The sequence below is a fragment of the Bidens hawaiensis genome, unplaced genomic scaffold, assembly GCF_021521415.1.
Source record: "Bidens hawaiensis isolate Kalapana, Puna unplaced genomic scaffold, B.hawaiensis_p1.1 tig00009543_1, whole genome shotgun sequence".
Lineage (NCBI taxonomy): Eukaryota > Viridiplantae > Streptophyta > Magnoliopsida > Asterales > Asteraceae > Bidens > Bidens hawaiensis.
In genome coordinates, this window is record NW_027491711.1 from 378,354 (window position 1) to 392,668 (window position 14,315).

The 14,315-nt window shown below is 41.0% G+C and overlaps 2 protein-coding genes across 2 annotated transcripts; both read left to right on the top strand.

The window, feature by feature from the left end:
• The first annotated feature begins 3,466 nt into the window (after positions 1–3,466).
• LOC143532778 (protein PSK SIMULATOR 1-like) lies at positions 3,467–4,222 on the top strand. Its single transcript, XM_077027728.1, has one exon. It carries the CDS (start codon positions 3,467–3,469, stop codon positions 4,220–4,222), a length of 756 nt encoding a protein of 251 aa, XP_076883843.1.
• A 7,587-nt stretch (positions 4,223–11,809) lies between these two features.
• LOC143532802 (CDGSH iron-sulfur domain-containing protein NEET-like) lies at positions 11,810–12,783 on the top strand. The gene is made up of 2 exons (XM_077027746.1): positions 11,810–12,022; positions 12,596–12,783. Exons 1-2 carry the CDS (start codon positions 11,835–11,837, stop codon positions 12,696–12,698), a joined length of 291 nt encoding a protein of 96 aa, XP_076883861.1. The 5' UTR covers positions 11,810–11,834; the 3' UTR covers positions 12,699–12,783.
• The last annotated feature ends 1,532 nt before the right edge of the window (positions 12,784–14,315 follow it).

Sequence of the window (14,315 nt, forward strand, 5' to 3'; positions counted from 1 at the left end):
AGGTTTCAGGGTCGGTACCTATACTCGTATGGGGGGGGGGGGGGGGTTCGTTACCGGAATTTTTGATGCTGATATTTTCAGTATCAATACTGAGATCATCCATGTTAGGGGTGTGTTTTTTAAATGTACCCGAATAAGAAACCCGAATCGAAGCGACCCGAGACCCAAATAACCCAATCCGAATTCACCCGAACCGATTAAACTCCTAACCCGAACCCGGGATAAAATATTCGGGTCGGCATTTGAGTTGAAATACCTAGATTTGGGTTGACCCGAATAACCCGAAGTATAATACATCGATGCATGTATCCCTAACTTTATATGGTAGTTTAGCGGTGAAGTAGCACAGTGACCTTATGTATTCTTGTTTGGTTGTTCTCAAGACTCCAATTAATATTGGATCTATCACATCCCAATGTATTAATGACCATAAAGCTTGTTGAGAATGTATCTTCAATTCAAAAACTTAAATAGTATAGTATTTAAACAAATATTTGTTGAGCATATTTCTTCAATCTACACAAGTATTAATCCACATGCTACAACGCTCCTTCATCCCGTCTAATGCATTCTTGTATGATAAATTTCATGTTTTGCTAAATAATATTTGCTATTGTTGAATATGGCTGTAATATGGTTTTATAACGGCTCGGAATACGGTTTTTTAATTTATGATATTGTTAAAGGTGGAATTTTTTTTAATTGGTTAAACCCGAAACCCAACCCGAATTTACCCGACCCGTATAACCCGAAACCCGAACAAACCGAACTTATTTGGGTCGGTTCTTGGGTAAATTTGTTTTGAGCTCAAACCCGAACAACCCGACCCAAACAACCCGAAACCCGAATAAATAACCCGAAGAACACCCCTAATCCATGTTATAAAAAATAAAGTTTTACAAACGGAGAGAATGTGTTTAGGACAAATTAGGTGTTGGTTTTTAAGGTCACGGATGATGATGAATCATGATAGTTGATCTACTTGGAAGATCGTAGGTCAAAAGTCAAACTTCGTTGCCAATTGGTTGATCAAATTGCAAGCCCCTCCCACATTTCGAGGGAGGAGATCTAATCTTTGAAGTTTCATCAGTTGATGAAATTATTTTGCGTATTTTTAGAATCTCAATGTATTTTTGTAAATCATTTTGGGGGCATTTGGTTGATATTTGAGAAAGACAAAGAGAATGGAAAAAAGAAGGCATACACATAAGCTGGTATATATCCATGATATATAGATCAAAGAAAATATCTTTTAATCAATATCTTTAATTATATGATTATAAATATATGTTTATAGTTATATAATAGATCAAAGAAAAAAAATCTTCTAATCAATATGTTTAATCATATATTAGAAATGTATGTTTAATTATATAACCTTCATGTGATTAAGTAATTTAAGAGTACCAAATAACTTTTAGAACATCTATGTAAGATTATAACAAATGCCACAATATTAATAAGAACAAATTAGTATCCATTTCAAATAATAAATGCATCAAACCGAAGGAACTAAAATCTCCTCTTTCTTCACCCCTATTACCTTCGTCAAGCCACAACCATCCCTACTTCTTCACCCATGCCCACATTCCAACCTTTTTAACAAATTTACAAACAAAGCGTGATTGCAAGAACAAGAATAGATCGACCTGATTCGATTAAAAAAAATTATCAATGACTTGTATGCACTAAACTACTAAAGTTTTCTTATTTGTTACATACAAATACAAGAGTATTATGTTTATTTTATATAAAAACCAGCAAACTAGTTTTTCATATGTTTTCAATTTTTATGTTGCATGAACATCTTCATTTTAGAAGTGGCCACACGTATCTTGTTATTACTCCAATCCCTGTTCTACCCTCGCGGATTGGATACCAATACTAATAAACAAATTTTACACCGAAAATACAACAATCGCATGAATGTAATTAATAAAAACACCGTCAAGCATTATTATTATTACTAGGATAATAACCCATATTACACACGGGTGGAAAATACATCAACAAATAATATAAAATATAAACTACGCATTCAGTCAACACAAATATTTGACATAAGTTTTTTACCCTCAGATGTTATAAAAGATTTTAAACTATGTCTATAACATAAAAAGAAAATACTTTATAAATAAACAATGCAATGAATAAGAAATAATATAACATAAATGAACCATTAGACCTGAAAAAAAAAATAAAAAACACATACTAGTAAAAGATTTTTTTAATATTAATTGAAAACTAAGTTTACAAATACATACCAGCTTTAAACTGTATCAGATTAAGTTTCTGAAAATCTTTTTGTGTTTAGCTTTATTTATTTATTTTTAAATGTTCCTAATTGTTCTAAAGAACGTTTTTTTTCTTTTTTCTTTTAGAGTGTTTTTTATAAATAATTTTCAGAGATTTATATATTTTTATAGCATTTTTCATGTCATTTCTTAATAAATAAATAAATAAAACTTAAAAAGCATTCGGTTGATCACCATTCACCGGCTCTTCTTCTTTCCTCAAGAGTAAATTAAATCATTGACAAGGTGGTTATTAATTGGAGTAAACAGACTTAATCATTGAGTTAATTGCATTAATTTGAATAAATAGATTTAAATGAAACAGAAACTTAAAAAGAAAGACATACATTTGACAATGTGGTTATTAATTGGAATAAATAGACTTAATCATGAAGTTAATTGCATTAATTTGAATAAATAGATTTAAATGAAACAGAAACTTAAAAAGAAAGACATACATTTGAGAATGTAGTTATTAATTGGAATAAATAGACTTAATCATGAAGTTAATTGCATTAATTTGAATAAATAGATTTAATTATAGAATTAATTGAATTAAATTGGAATGCTGATTTTAATTTAGTGGATTAAAAATAATTATGAATATGTGAAAATTATTGATATGGAAATATGATTACATGGAATTCTATGTAAATAGGCTAGAATAAGAACATGTGTAGAGAATTATCTTGATTTAATATACTAGTAAGATAAGATTATTAAGTATCAATTTATCATTGTAGTTTTGCTTAATCTAATTTTTACGTCGAAACCAAAAAAATGACAACCAGGAGACACGAGGGAGTTGATGCATAAAATAAAGTTATTCAAATATATAAATGATTCTTTACTTGAAAATAAGTTAGATTGCATGTGCCCTTTGGTCTATGTAACACATACAAACACACAGTAGTTTAAAAACCAAGCAAATATATATAATGCATCCACTCACATCAAAATCTAAAACATTCAACTTGTCAATTGTTATTGCATTAATTTCTTCAACCAATCAAAACCCCACCTTACACTACTCAAATATTTCATCTAAATCCATATGATTGCCTACAACCTGTTTGTAAAAATGTCTCAACCAAAAACCCACCATTCACTGCTTAAATCTTTGATATAAATAATTCTTTGTCTATTCACCTAGCCCAAATTCAAACACCAATATGGGTATTGAAACATGGCTAATCAAGGTTAAGAAATCCATATCACACACCTTCGATTCGGTCCATGTAACCGGGACAGACAAGAAACCGGTGATCAAGAAATCAAAGGTCGGTGTTTTGGCCTTCGAGATCGCGACAATTATGCCGAAACTCAATCACTTGTGGCAGAATCTCTCAGACGAAAGCATGGCCCGTCTTCGAAATGAGACAATATGCATACAAGGAGTTTGTAAAGTTGTCTCAACGAACGACGCGCTTCTTTTGAGCTTAGCGTGTGCGGAGATCGTTGAAAATGTGAAAATAATATCCAAATCGGTGTCGAGACTGAGTAAAAGGTGCGTAGACTCGAAGCTTCGGGGATTCGAGACGTTGTTTGACGGGTTTGCGAATACGGGCCGTGATCCGTATTCTTGGATTTTGAGCAGGAAAGAAATGGAGGCTAATAATAAGAAGATGGAACAATATGTTGCAGCCACTGCTACACTGCATAAAGAGATTGATGAGCTAACTGTTATAGAAAAAAGTTTAAAGAAATATACAAAATGTGATAGTCAAAGTAAAGATCATCATATTCATGGTTTGCAGCAAAAGCTTCAATGGCAGAAACAAAAGATCAAGTTTCTAAAGAACAAATCTTTATGGAACAAAACTTTTGATGCAATAACTTCATTGCTAGCAAGATCAATGTTCACAATTCTTTCAAGAATCAAACTTGTTTTCAACATCAACCACGGTTATCCATCTAAGTGCAAGTGACGGTTCTACCCGCACAATCACGAAAGAGGAAGCAAAACTTCACACCTATTATCAACCACGTTTAAAGGTTAACTTATCCTCAAAGGATGAGGAAAACCTACACGCAGGTCAGATATGGGTAAAGTTTTGCCATCCTACTAAGTGCAAGTGACGGTTCTACCCGCACAATCACGAAAGAGGAAGCAAAACTTCACACCTATTATCAACCACGTTCAAAGGTTAACTTATCCTCAAAAGATGAGGAAAACCTACACGCAGGTCAGATGAAGGTTAAAGTTTAGCCATCCTACTAAGTGCAAGTGACGGTTCTACCCGCACAATCACGAAAGAGGAAGCAAAACTTTAACCCATTATCAACCACGTTCAACAGGTTAACTTATTCTAAACACTTGGAAAATTGCTAATTTAAACTAAGTATGCAAGTCATAAGTTTATAAAGCAAGAAACCCAAAGAAGGAAATAACAATCTTATACGCAAAAAGATTTGTATTTCACAAACGAATTATTACAAGAATGGCCGGGTAACTACCCGCCTACGAAAAGAAAATAAATACATCTGTACAAGACTATCCTAGCAATGGGAAGGGATCTTCAGGATCAAGCTTCAGGGCCGCTTCCACTTGGACCCGCTCCATCAGAAGAACGGGGCGGTTCGAGGAAGGCTTTAAGGATAGCTAACCCATCATCAGCAGCAGCTACTTGGTTCACCTTCTCCACCACTGGATGCGGGAAGGCGGCGTATTGATTTACTGCTTGGTCGTATATGGCTTCAGTATCAACATTGTACAAAGGGAAGTTGGAAGGCGGGAAGCCTTTCTCAACGAACCCTAGACCAAGCAGGAAGCCGGCCCGTTCCCCATCCTCGTGAGATGCGTTGAGGGCTGCGCTCATGGCATCATCGTAAGTAGTCTCTGAGAAGACCCGATGCACAACCTACAAAGAAAATATACAAGTGTCAAACACCTTTTCTATGTACAAAGGAAAGCGTGAAGACGTAAAGCTAAACATACCTGAGGCAACGCCTCTCGAAGAAGCCATTCCTTGGCAACCAGAGCTTCTTGGAGGGCGGCTTGAGCTTGGGTGCAGGCGCGTTCGGCTGCGCTTTTGTTAAGGTTGGCAAGTAGCACTTCCTTTGCAGCAGCCTCTTCAACGCCCTTAAGCTTCCGCTCGGTGTGATCAAACACACCCCTCTGGTCCAGGATTTCTTGAAGCTTCTTGGCATCCTCCATCGCCAAGGCATCATGAGCACGTTGGAGAGCCTCCAATTTGGCCTTGAGCTCCTCGTTCTCCACGCGTAAAGGCTCAGCAACGGCTTCAGCCTTGGTGGCCCTCTCGGTTGCGTTCCTCGCAGTCTCCTTAGCCAGCCGAAGCTGTTCGTTAACAGCTTGGGCAGCCTTGGAGCGGGCCTCGAGTCGCGCTTGAACCTCAACCTCGAGGGCCTTGAAGGCCTTCTCCTTCTCCGCAGCAGCTGCGGCCAACTTTTGGTTCTCCTCCCGAAGAGCCCGCGCTTGAGATACGTCTTTGGCGCAAGCTGCTTTTAACTTGTCGTTTTCACGACAAAGCAGCTCGACGCGTGGCTGCATCCGGGCCTGGAGAACCCGAAGCTCATTGGTTAGCCTACCCTCCTGGTAGCTAGCCATGGCTTCCCCCAACGCACCATGGAGAGCAGCGTGGCGAGCCCATTCCACGCACTCCACAGGGGTACGAAGGGTTGTTCCTCGGCGTATGTTCCATCGCGGAACATACACTTCATTGGAATCCGACACTGCAAAAAAAAAAAAAAAAAAAAAAAAGCAGTTAGGAAAAGATGATAAAAATAAAAGTGAAAAAGGGCCAAAGGAACCCTACGCGCCTGTAGGGTCTATAACAGGCCGATAGCCGCCGAACCCATCACCTGAACCCAAAGGAAACCCATCCAAAAGGTCAGGCAGATGGGAAGGTGGCAAAGATTGGCGAGTACTCCCATGCGTACCTGATGGGTCGGCCGTCGGTGCCGGTGGCGGGGGCATGGTGGCAGCCGCCGCAGTCGCTGCCGCAGAATCCGCAGCAATCGTAACCGCCGGCTCGGTGAAAGATGCTGTAAAAATCGCACTTACCACCGGCGGTGACGTCATCTTGGCTGGAACAGTCGGCTCAAGGGACTGAGCAACTGATCCAGCGGAAGCAGGCGCAGGCGCCTGGGTCGTCGCCTCAGGTAGGCTGACCGAGCCTACCGTCATCGGCGGAGAGGTACTCCTCTGCGCTCCACCCTGGAATGCGTCAACATCCACGCCTGCACAAGAAGTGTTAATAAATTTATGAAGTATGATAAATCTACAAAAACAAGGATGTTTGTACTTACGGGTTTTCTTGAGCCTGAACGTACGGACGGGCGGGGACGAGCCCGATGGAGCCGGTCTCTTGATGCCGGTCACCGTCGTCGTCAATGGTTCTCCGGAGGTAACAGTCGTAGCCTCCGGAACAGTGGTCTTCGCACCACCGGGGTTCCCCGCCACCTCTTCACTATCTGACTCGGTGTCAGATAGGAGCACCGGATCAGCTGTGGAGGCCACCTTCTCCTTCCCTTTCCCACCGGCAGCCTTCCTCTTCCGCACCAGCGGAAGACCATCTGCGGATTCCTCAGAAGAGGACAGGATGTCAGGAATTCCAGCAGCGGGTACAGCATTGAGGGGTTGAGGATAGAGTATCGCCTTACCTGGTCGCCGTTGGCTCAGGATCTCGTGGCCCAGCGGATAGACCTCCACAAACCGATCCGCCGTTTGCTCCAGGATGGGCAACTCGTTCTCGTCTAGAGCACGAGTGCCCACCCGCACGGGACCGTCAGCTTCCCGCGGGTACAGGAGCGACTCCAAATCGTTCCCCTCTGAAATAAAAGAAACAGTTAGAAGACAGACTCATATCAGCAAGAAAGACAAGACATACCATAAGGAATAGAGTTCAAACCGTATTCGAGAAGGATGGGAAACCGGGACGCATCCTTCCATACCCGACTCATCCCCAGCATCACCATCCCGGACTCCGCAAACCGGTAAACCGGATATTGGACCCGGGATATCTTCGCGAACCATTCCGCCTCCTGGTAGCTGGAAGCATGAAGGCTCGGAAGCGCTTGCCCCTTCTTAAACTTCATGGCAATGGGGATGGCGCGGGCAGAAACGTAGAAGAACTCCCGCTTCCACGATCGGAGACTGCGCTCGGTCACGCAGATCTTCAAACCCTTAATACGGGTTGTAAGGGTGTACCACCCCTGGATGCACCTCCAAGTATAGAAGGTCATCAGGCGGTCCACATAGGGCTCAATACCCAGAATCCGGCACACCCACTCGAAGTGCCGGATCTTGGCAATCGCCATTGGATGCAACTCGGTTAGGTGCACACCGTGCCTCTCCAGGACACGGTACACAAACTTTGTCAATGGAAACCTAAGGTTCCCATAAACAAAGAATGCAGCATATACCCCGATCTTGCCACTGGGGGCATCGTACACAGTCTGGTGGGGTTCAGGAAACTCAGGCTCAAGAGACTCAAGCATGAACTTCCTGACGATGTACTGGTACTGATCGACGGGTAGAGCACACTGGCACTCGCCAGCAGTACTCCTATCGTCGGCTACAGCTTCAGCATCATGAGAAGACATATTGCAGTGGAAGAAGAAAACGATTTCGGGAAAATGCTTGCCTGAAAAGGGGAGTATTTGCCGGAAATCGCTAAGAAGAAGAAGAGAAGGGTGAAAGTGTGGATTACAAAGAACCCTCTCCCCCTTTATATAGTAATCGCAATTAATGCGGTGAATTTAATGCGGAGGAGAGAGAAATCGAAGGTGCAATGAAACTATGACACGTGGCAAAAAGCAAGCTGGAAACAGCTGTTGAATGTGTGCCAGTAATTTCGCGGCCACGCGCCCGAAAATCACGCCCACGCGCCTGAAAAGCGTCTGGAATGACCATGTACTGTCACGTCACCATAACTTCCTGCACGTCCTGACACAGTCAGAAGAAACCGTCGCACGACGTTTCAGAGGTTTGGACTGTTCCCATCTTTCCACCAACCCTTCGAATTTCAAAATTCAAATTTTGAAAATATTAAAAAGTAAGCGGGAAAATACCCCTTACCTTGGCAAACAGGTAACCGTAAGACGGATGCGGGTACAGTGTAAAGGCAAAACCCTTCACATACCTAGCACCCGCAGGGAATTGAAGCCAAGTAAAACCTTGGCAAACAAGTAACTGTAAGACGGATGCGGGTACAGTGTAAAGGCAAAACCCTTCACATACCTAGCACCCGCAGGGAATTGAAGCCAAGTAAACTTTGGCGAACAAGTAACCGTAAGACGGATGCGGGTACAGTGTAAAGGCAAAACCCTTCACATACCTAACACCCGCATGGAATTGAAGCCAAATATTCCTCGGCAACCAAGTAACTATAAGACGGGTGCGGGTACAGTGTAAAGGCAAAACCCTTCACATACCTAGCACCCGCAGGGAATTGACGCCAGGAATACCTTGGAAGTAAAGTAACCGTAAGACGAGCGCTGGTACAGTGTTAAGGCAAAACCCTTCACATACCTAGCGCTCCGCTGGGAATTGAAACCAAGAAGGATCTTCTGGGCAATGCTTGCGGAAACGGAAATAACATCCCCGCATAGCGGGAACGTCGAGAACTACGTTGTTTGAAGCTCCAGGATGGAATTGGTGGTTTTAACATAATTGATCACTATGTTCAAAACTACCAAAACCTCATGGAGAGTCCACACAAGTGGGACTCAACGCTCCTGACTTGCGAGGAGGTTACAGACCTACCCGCATCATACCCAAAGACCAAGCAGGAAACTCGGGAATTTCTGCAAGTGACAAGGACTTCCGCGGGAAGAATCCCCATGGAAAACCTTAAAAAACCCTTTTCAAAACCCTTTGATTAAGTCCAAAAGTTCACCTCACTTTATTAAACACGCATGAAAAGAACATTGGACTGGGGGGACTTGAAGAGGTAGGTCCCAGCAGAGCCCAGTTGGACCCGCAAGACTCACCTCAAACAGGGACGTCTGCGCAGAAACCAACTGGATCCGCAGGACCAACCATGCTCAGAGACGTGACGTCCTTACGCGCAGTACGCAAGCTGGTCCCGCAGGAAATGCCTCCCAATGGTGAAGGACTCCGCCTGTCCCCGCAGCCTCGGATACAAGCCATTAGGGAAGGCCACCCGCGCAGCAAGGCTACACGCACAAGGCACTTAGCTCTCAATCGTTCAGTGTCACCTGAAGGAATGAGCGAAGCCGGGAACAATCTTGCACAAGGGCGGGAGGGGGAATACTCCCGCCCAAATAAGCCAGTCCGTACGATACAGGAAGATCTTCTGTACTGTACCTGACGAGGTATGGGAAAAAGATCTGACTAAAGATACGACAGCTTATAGACAACAGTATGGCGAGCAGCATGCTCCTACACTGTATGTCACTATTAGCCGCTGCCTACTCACCAACTCTTGTCATACCACGTGCGTAGCTGACAGTTGGTGGAAAAGGAATAGTATACAGCAGGCCTGGTCGCTGTCAGCCGCTACCTACCCACCAACTACCAGCAGGGCACGTGCGTAGGCTACTGTTGGTGGAACAGGAACACTGTTGCAGCCGGCCATACCTCCTTGGAAACCTACCTTCGGCTATAAATACCACAAATGGTATGACCATCTCATCTTATCATATCTCATCACATTATCATCATATTATACCTGATATCTGCTCTAGCAATCTCTTAATATACTTTTATATTTGAAGAGCAATCTAGTCTGATTCTCACGCCGGAGGGTGGTCACAAGGAGGAACCCCCCCCCCCCCCCTTCTCAGTGACGAGCTCACGGTGTCTGTTTTGCAGGTTATCAGAAGAACCATCTTCAAAGGGTCTAACCCCTCGTGGGAAACAGCTATCCAACCCCCAGGTTACCAGTAATCTGTCCGGGGTCCGGTTAGTGTTTCTTCAACCTCTCTCGAGAAGCCTTTCTGCATCCGCGATGGTCTACCCATCCGATCAAGACTCGAGTTCTTTAAACTTTGTATCGGGCCCGTTAGCCCGAACCACCCGAACCTCAAAACATGAAGAAAGCAACAATCTTTCACACGGGTTTTTCGAGACGAGTTCAAAGATACTAAAACCGTCATCGACGTGTTTAGGATCCGCTGCTCTCGCTTTACATTATGCCAATTTGATTATTGTAACCGAGAAGATGATACGATCGCCTCAACTGCTAGGTGTTGATGCTCGGGATGATGTTTATAACATGTTACCGAATAGCATACGGGCTTCGTTAAGGGGCCGGTTGAGAGGGATCGGGTTTACCACGAGTGATCCGGTTCTTGCAGGTGAGTGGAGGGAGGCTTTGGGGAAGATATTGGGGTGGTTGTCACCATTGGCTCATAATATGTTGAGATGGCAGAATGAAAGAAGCTATGAACATCAGAATTTGATGCCGAAAACGGGTGTCCTTCTTTTGCAAACATTGTTCTTTGCTGATCAACAGAAGACTGAGGATGCTATAACTGAGCTATTAGTTGGTTTGAATTATATATGGAGGTTTGATAATGCTAAAGCTTTGTTAAATTGTACCAAATGATGATTTGTATCCCTGTTTCAGTTTTATTCTTTTTGAATCGGTGGGTGGTGTTCATGAATGATGATATAGATTGGTATGTATATTAATTGAGGTTGAATGATTTAAAGGAGTATGTGCAGGTGTGTTTTGGAGATGATTTTGTGATGATGAATAAATAAAAATAAATAATCAGTTGTGATTAATGAAGAGTAAGAGAGTGTAATTTGGCTTTAGTAAAAGCTATAATAATTTGATCTTTATGAAACAAAATATAAAATGAACATGTGTAAGAAAATCAAAGAAGGTTCGAAAACATATTTATTCTGACTGAAAGTGCAAAATGCAAAGGAATACGGTGTGTACAATGCCCTTGAACTTTGATCAAGGCACCAGCCGTGTTGGAATATGCATGGAGAGAAAATTTTGAGTTTGAATCGTCAAACCATGAATAGAGATGCCACGCCAGTAGTGAAATCAATATGGAACCCATAATGAAACCGTTTTTGAACCAAAAGATTTGGAGGCAAACCGCTGGTTTAGAATTGGTTCGAGTGGCTTGGGTTAGGAACCGGTTTAGAAACCAGTTTAAACGCAAGTGACACAAAACGAAATCACAAAAACATAACTGACAAATAAAAATATAATATTATGAAATAATATTAATTTTCTTGTTACGGTTTATGTCTTTATGTCGTCATTTTATGTCAGTTATGTTAGCCCAAACTAGGCCTTCACTTTTGTTTTAAATCCGCCTTGCATAAATTTTATTCTAGTATTTTTCTTGTATTTGGAATTATTTCAGAGTGAATGAAAATGCATAAACCAGCTGTTGTAACTTTAAAGCCCAATAACTTTATTTCCCATTTTATAGATAATCTTACAAAGGCCCATATGAAATCGTGTGGTGGAGCAAAGATCCACATCCACCTGACCACCTGTATATTTTCCATACATAGACCGTGTTCTCCACACGTTCACTATCCACTTCACCGATAAAACCAACTAATTGCAAATACAGAGTCGATCAATGGCTAGCATGGTTTCAGTTGGGCTTCCTTTCGGCTTATCATCACCACCCAAGTCCCTCACACGGCGGATGGTGGCGGTGAGAGCAGAAGCCGGCGCTATCAACCCTGAAATCAGAAAGACCGAAGACAAAGTCGTTGATTCCGTCGTCGTTACCGAACTGGCCAAACCACTCACTGCTTATTGCAGGTAACGTACCCATAACACATATACCAATACCGAAGTAAAATATGAACTCGATGATTGCTCTTATATACAAATTACGAAGTATATAATCGCTATGAATTCCGACTAGGGTTTCACCGTAAATTTAGTCATTTTCGGCCGAAAATTTGAGTCCAGCCCCCATCCTTTGTGAATTTCTGTATACATCAAGTCCGCCCCCGGTGTCTTGGTCCAAGCTTCGCCACTGGGTACAATACGGTACCTTCTGCTTGCTTAGGGATGAGATCGGTAATGTATTGATTCCGAGAACGATTAAAGCCATAAAAGAATATCCTACCGTATTTTTCGGTTGAGTAAAGATTGGAATTGGTATAAATATAATGAATAATACTAAAACAGAATGGTACTGATACTGAAAACATCACATGACTGGTACAGAATGGCACAATCAAGTACCGGTACAGGTAATGATTGTGTTTGGGTGCTACTGTATATTCGGTTAAAAAAAATTCATCCCTATTCGTCATTATCTAATTATGTAAAAACCCTAGAATTGTAGAAAGCTAACTATTTTGATTTTGGCTTTTGATTGTGTAGGTGTTGGAGGTCTGGTACTTTCCCACTATGTGATGGTAGCCATGTGAAGCACAATAAAGCTACTGGAGATAATGTTGGGCCTTTGTTATTGAAAAAGCAATAGATGCTTATGGTATTACTTATGAGTCGTGTTTTATCTTTGTATGCTAAATCTTTTCATATAGAGCGGATAAATTTGATATTTAATTAAATAAGTCTTGTTTCAAGGACAAGATATTTGCTGATCTCATCTAATATTAGTCTTATCAACCCCATCTACACGGGTAATCTTATGGCAAACTGGGGAGATGGATTCACATAAACATGTTTTATGAGTGTTTATAATGTTATCTAGATTTCAGTATGTTCAGTTACATCAAAATTGCATGGTTTAATGGATAATGGAATTACTTATATGGGGGAATAAAGAAAATAGGACTGAAGGAACAAAAGAGTGTTTGGGAGATCAAAGCAATTGCTTATATCAAATAACCAAGTTGACATATTTACTAAGTAGTTAACATGAACTAAAGTGCATTTGAACCGATCAAGTAAACCATCGGAAAGATGCAACCCTCAATATGATCCGTTGAAACTTTGGTCAAGATTTGATTAGAGCTACAATGAAGGTTAATCCTAATTGTTCACATGTAAAACGGGTTGGTAAGGTTTGATTAGAGCTGCAATGGAGGTTTAATCCTAATTGTCCACATGTAAAACGGGTTCGTAAGGATGGAACAATAAGATGGTTATGTTGTTTGGGTCTATATGTTTTGTTAATCAATTGTTTGAAGTTATAAATATTAGGAGTTTGAGTTTTAACAGGTTTGTTAGATAATTTATTAGATTCACCTGCTCCTAAACTAAACCTATTAAATCCATCTAATACCTCCCTGTGAGGATCAAACCCGCATCCGTCAGGATACAGAGGGACACCAATACCACCAGGCCAAAGCCTTCGGTGGCTAATTTAATTATAAATTGGTTTAACTAATAGGTTGAAGTAGTATTTGAGCTTAGTTAAGGTTTTTATTTTATCATTTTATGTATTGAATTTTGAAAGTTTTTTAATAAAATAGAGTTGTTTTTACTACTACTGAACTGTTCCTGTTCCTGTTCATATTGCTAGAACTCGATTTGTGTGGGTTAATCTGTGCCAACATGCAACAAGCATGCAGGTTTCATGCATCCGCTCTTACACCGTTGACAAACTACACATTATTATATAGATTCTTTCACCATTCATTGTAAGCCCGACCCAATAATACATTACTGTTTTCAGATTAAGGCCTTAGGAATAATTTATTCTTTGTCTAATGAAAATTTCAAAATGTTTTGAGGTATATAGATGCATTGGGAAAATTATGAATCCAAAAACGTGTAAGAAACTTTTGAGTATCCGTTTAAAGAAAATCACAAAGAGTACAAGGAAAACATCGAATCTAACCTTACACACCAGGAAGTTGTTGAAGAAAATGGTCTAAACCTAAACAAAATGGATGAACAATCAAAAAGTGATGAATAAGACGGAACAAAAACAAAAGGATTATGGTCTTAAACTCTTAATCGATCAACACAACATATGCACTCATAAAATTACACTAGAGAAGACAATGAGTCGGGCTCAGGTTAGAAATTGGTAATCCTAGTAATATACACACCAAAAGAGTTTTAGAACTCAACAAGTATAAAAAAGGGGCAATCAAACCAGTAATTTTTCACCACGCGTGGAAGAATCAGA

Coding starts and splice junctions, on each gene's coding strand:
- LOC143532778 (XM_077027728.1), top strand. CDS start 3,467: ATGGGTATTGAAACATGGCTAATCAAGGTTAAGAAATCCATATCACAC.
- LOC143532802 (XM_077027746.1), top strand. CDS start 11,835: ATGGCTAGCATGGTTTCAGTTGGGCTTCCTTTCGGCTTATCATCACCA. Junction 12,023..12,595: donor CCACTCACTGCTTATTGCAG/GTAACGTACCCA, acceptor TTGATTGTGTAG/GTGTTGGAGGTCTGGTACTT.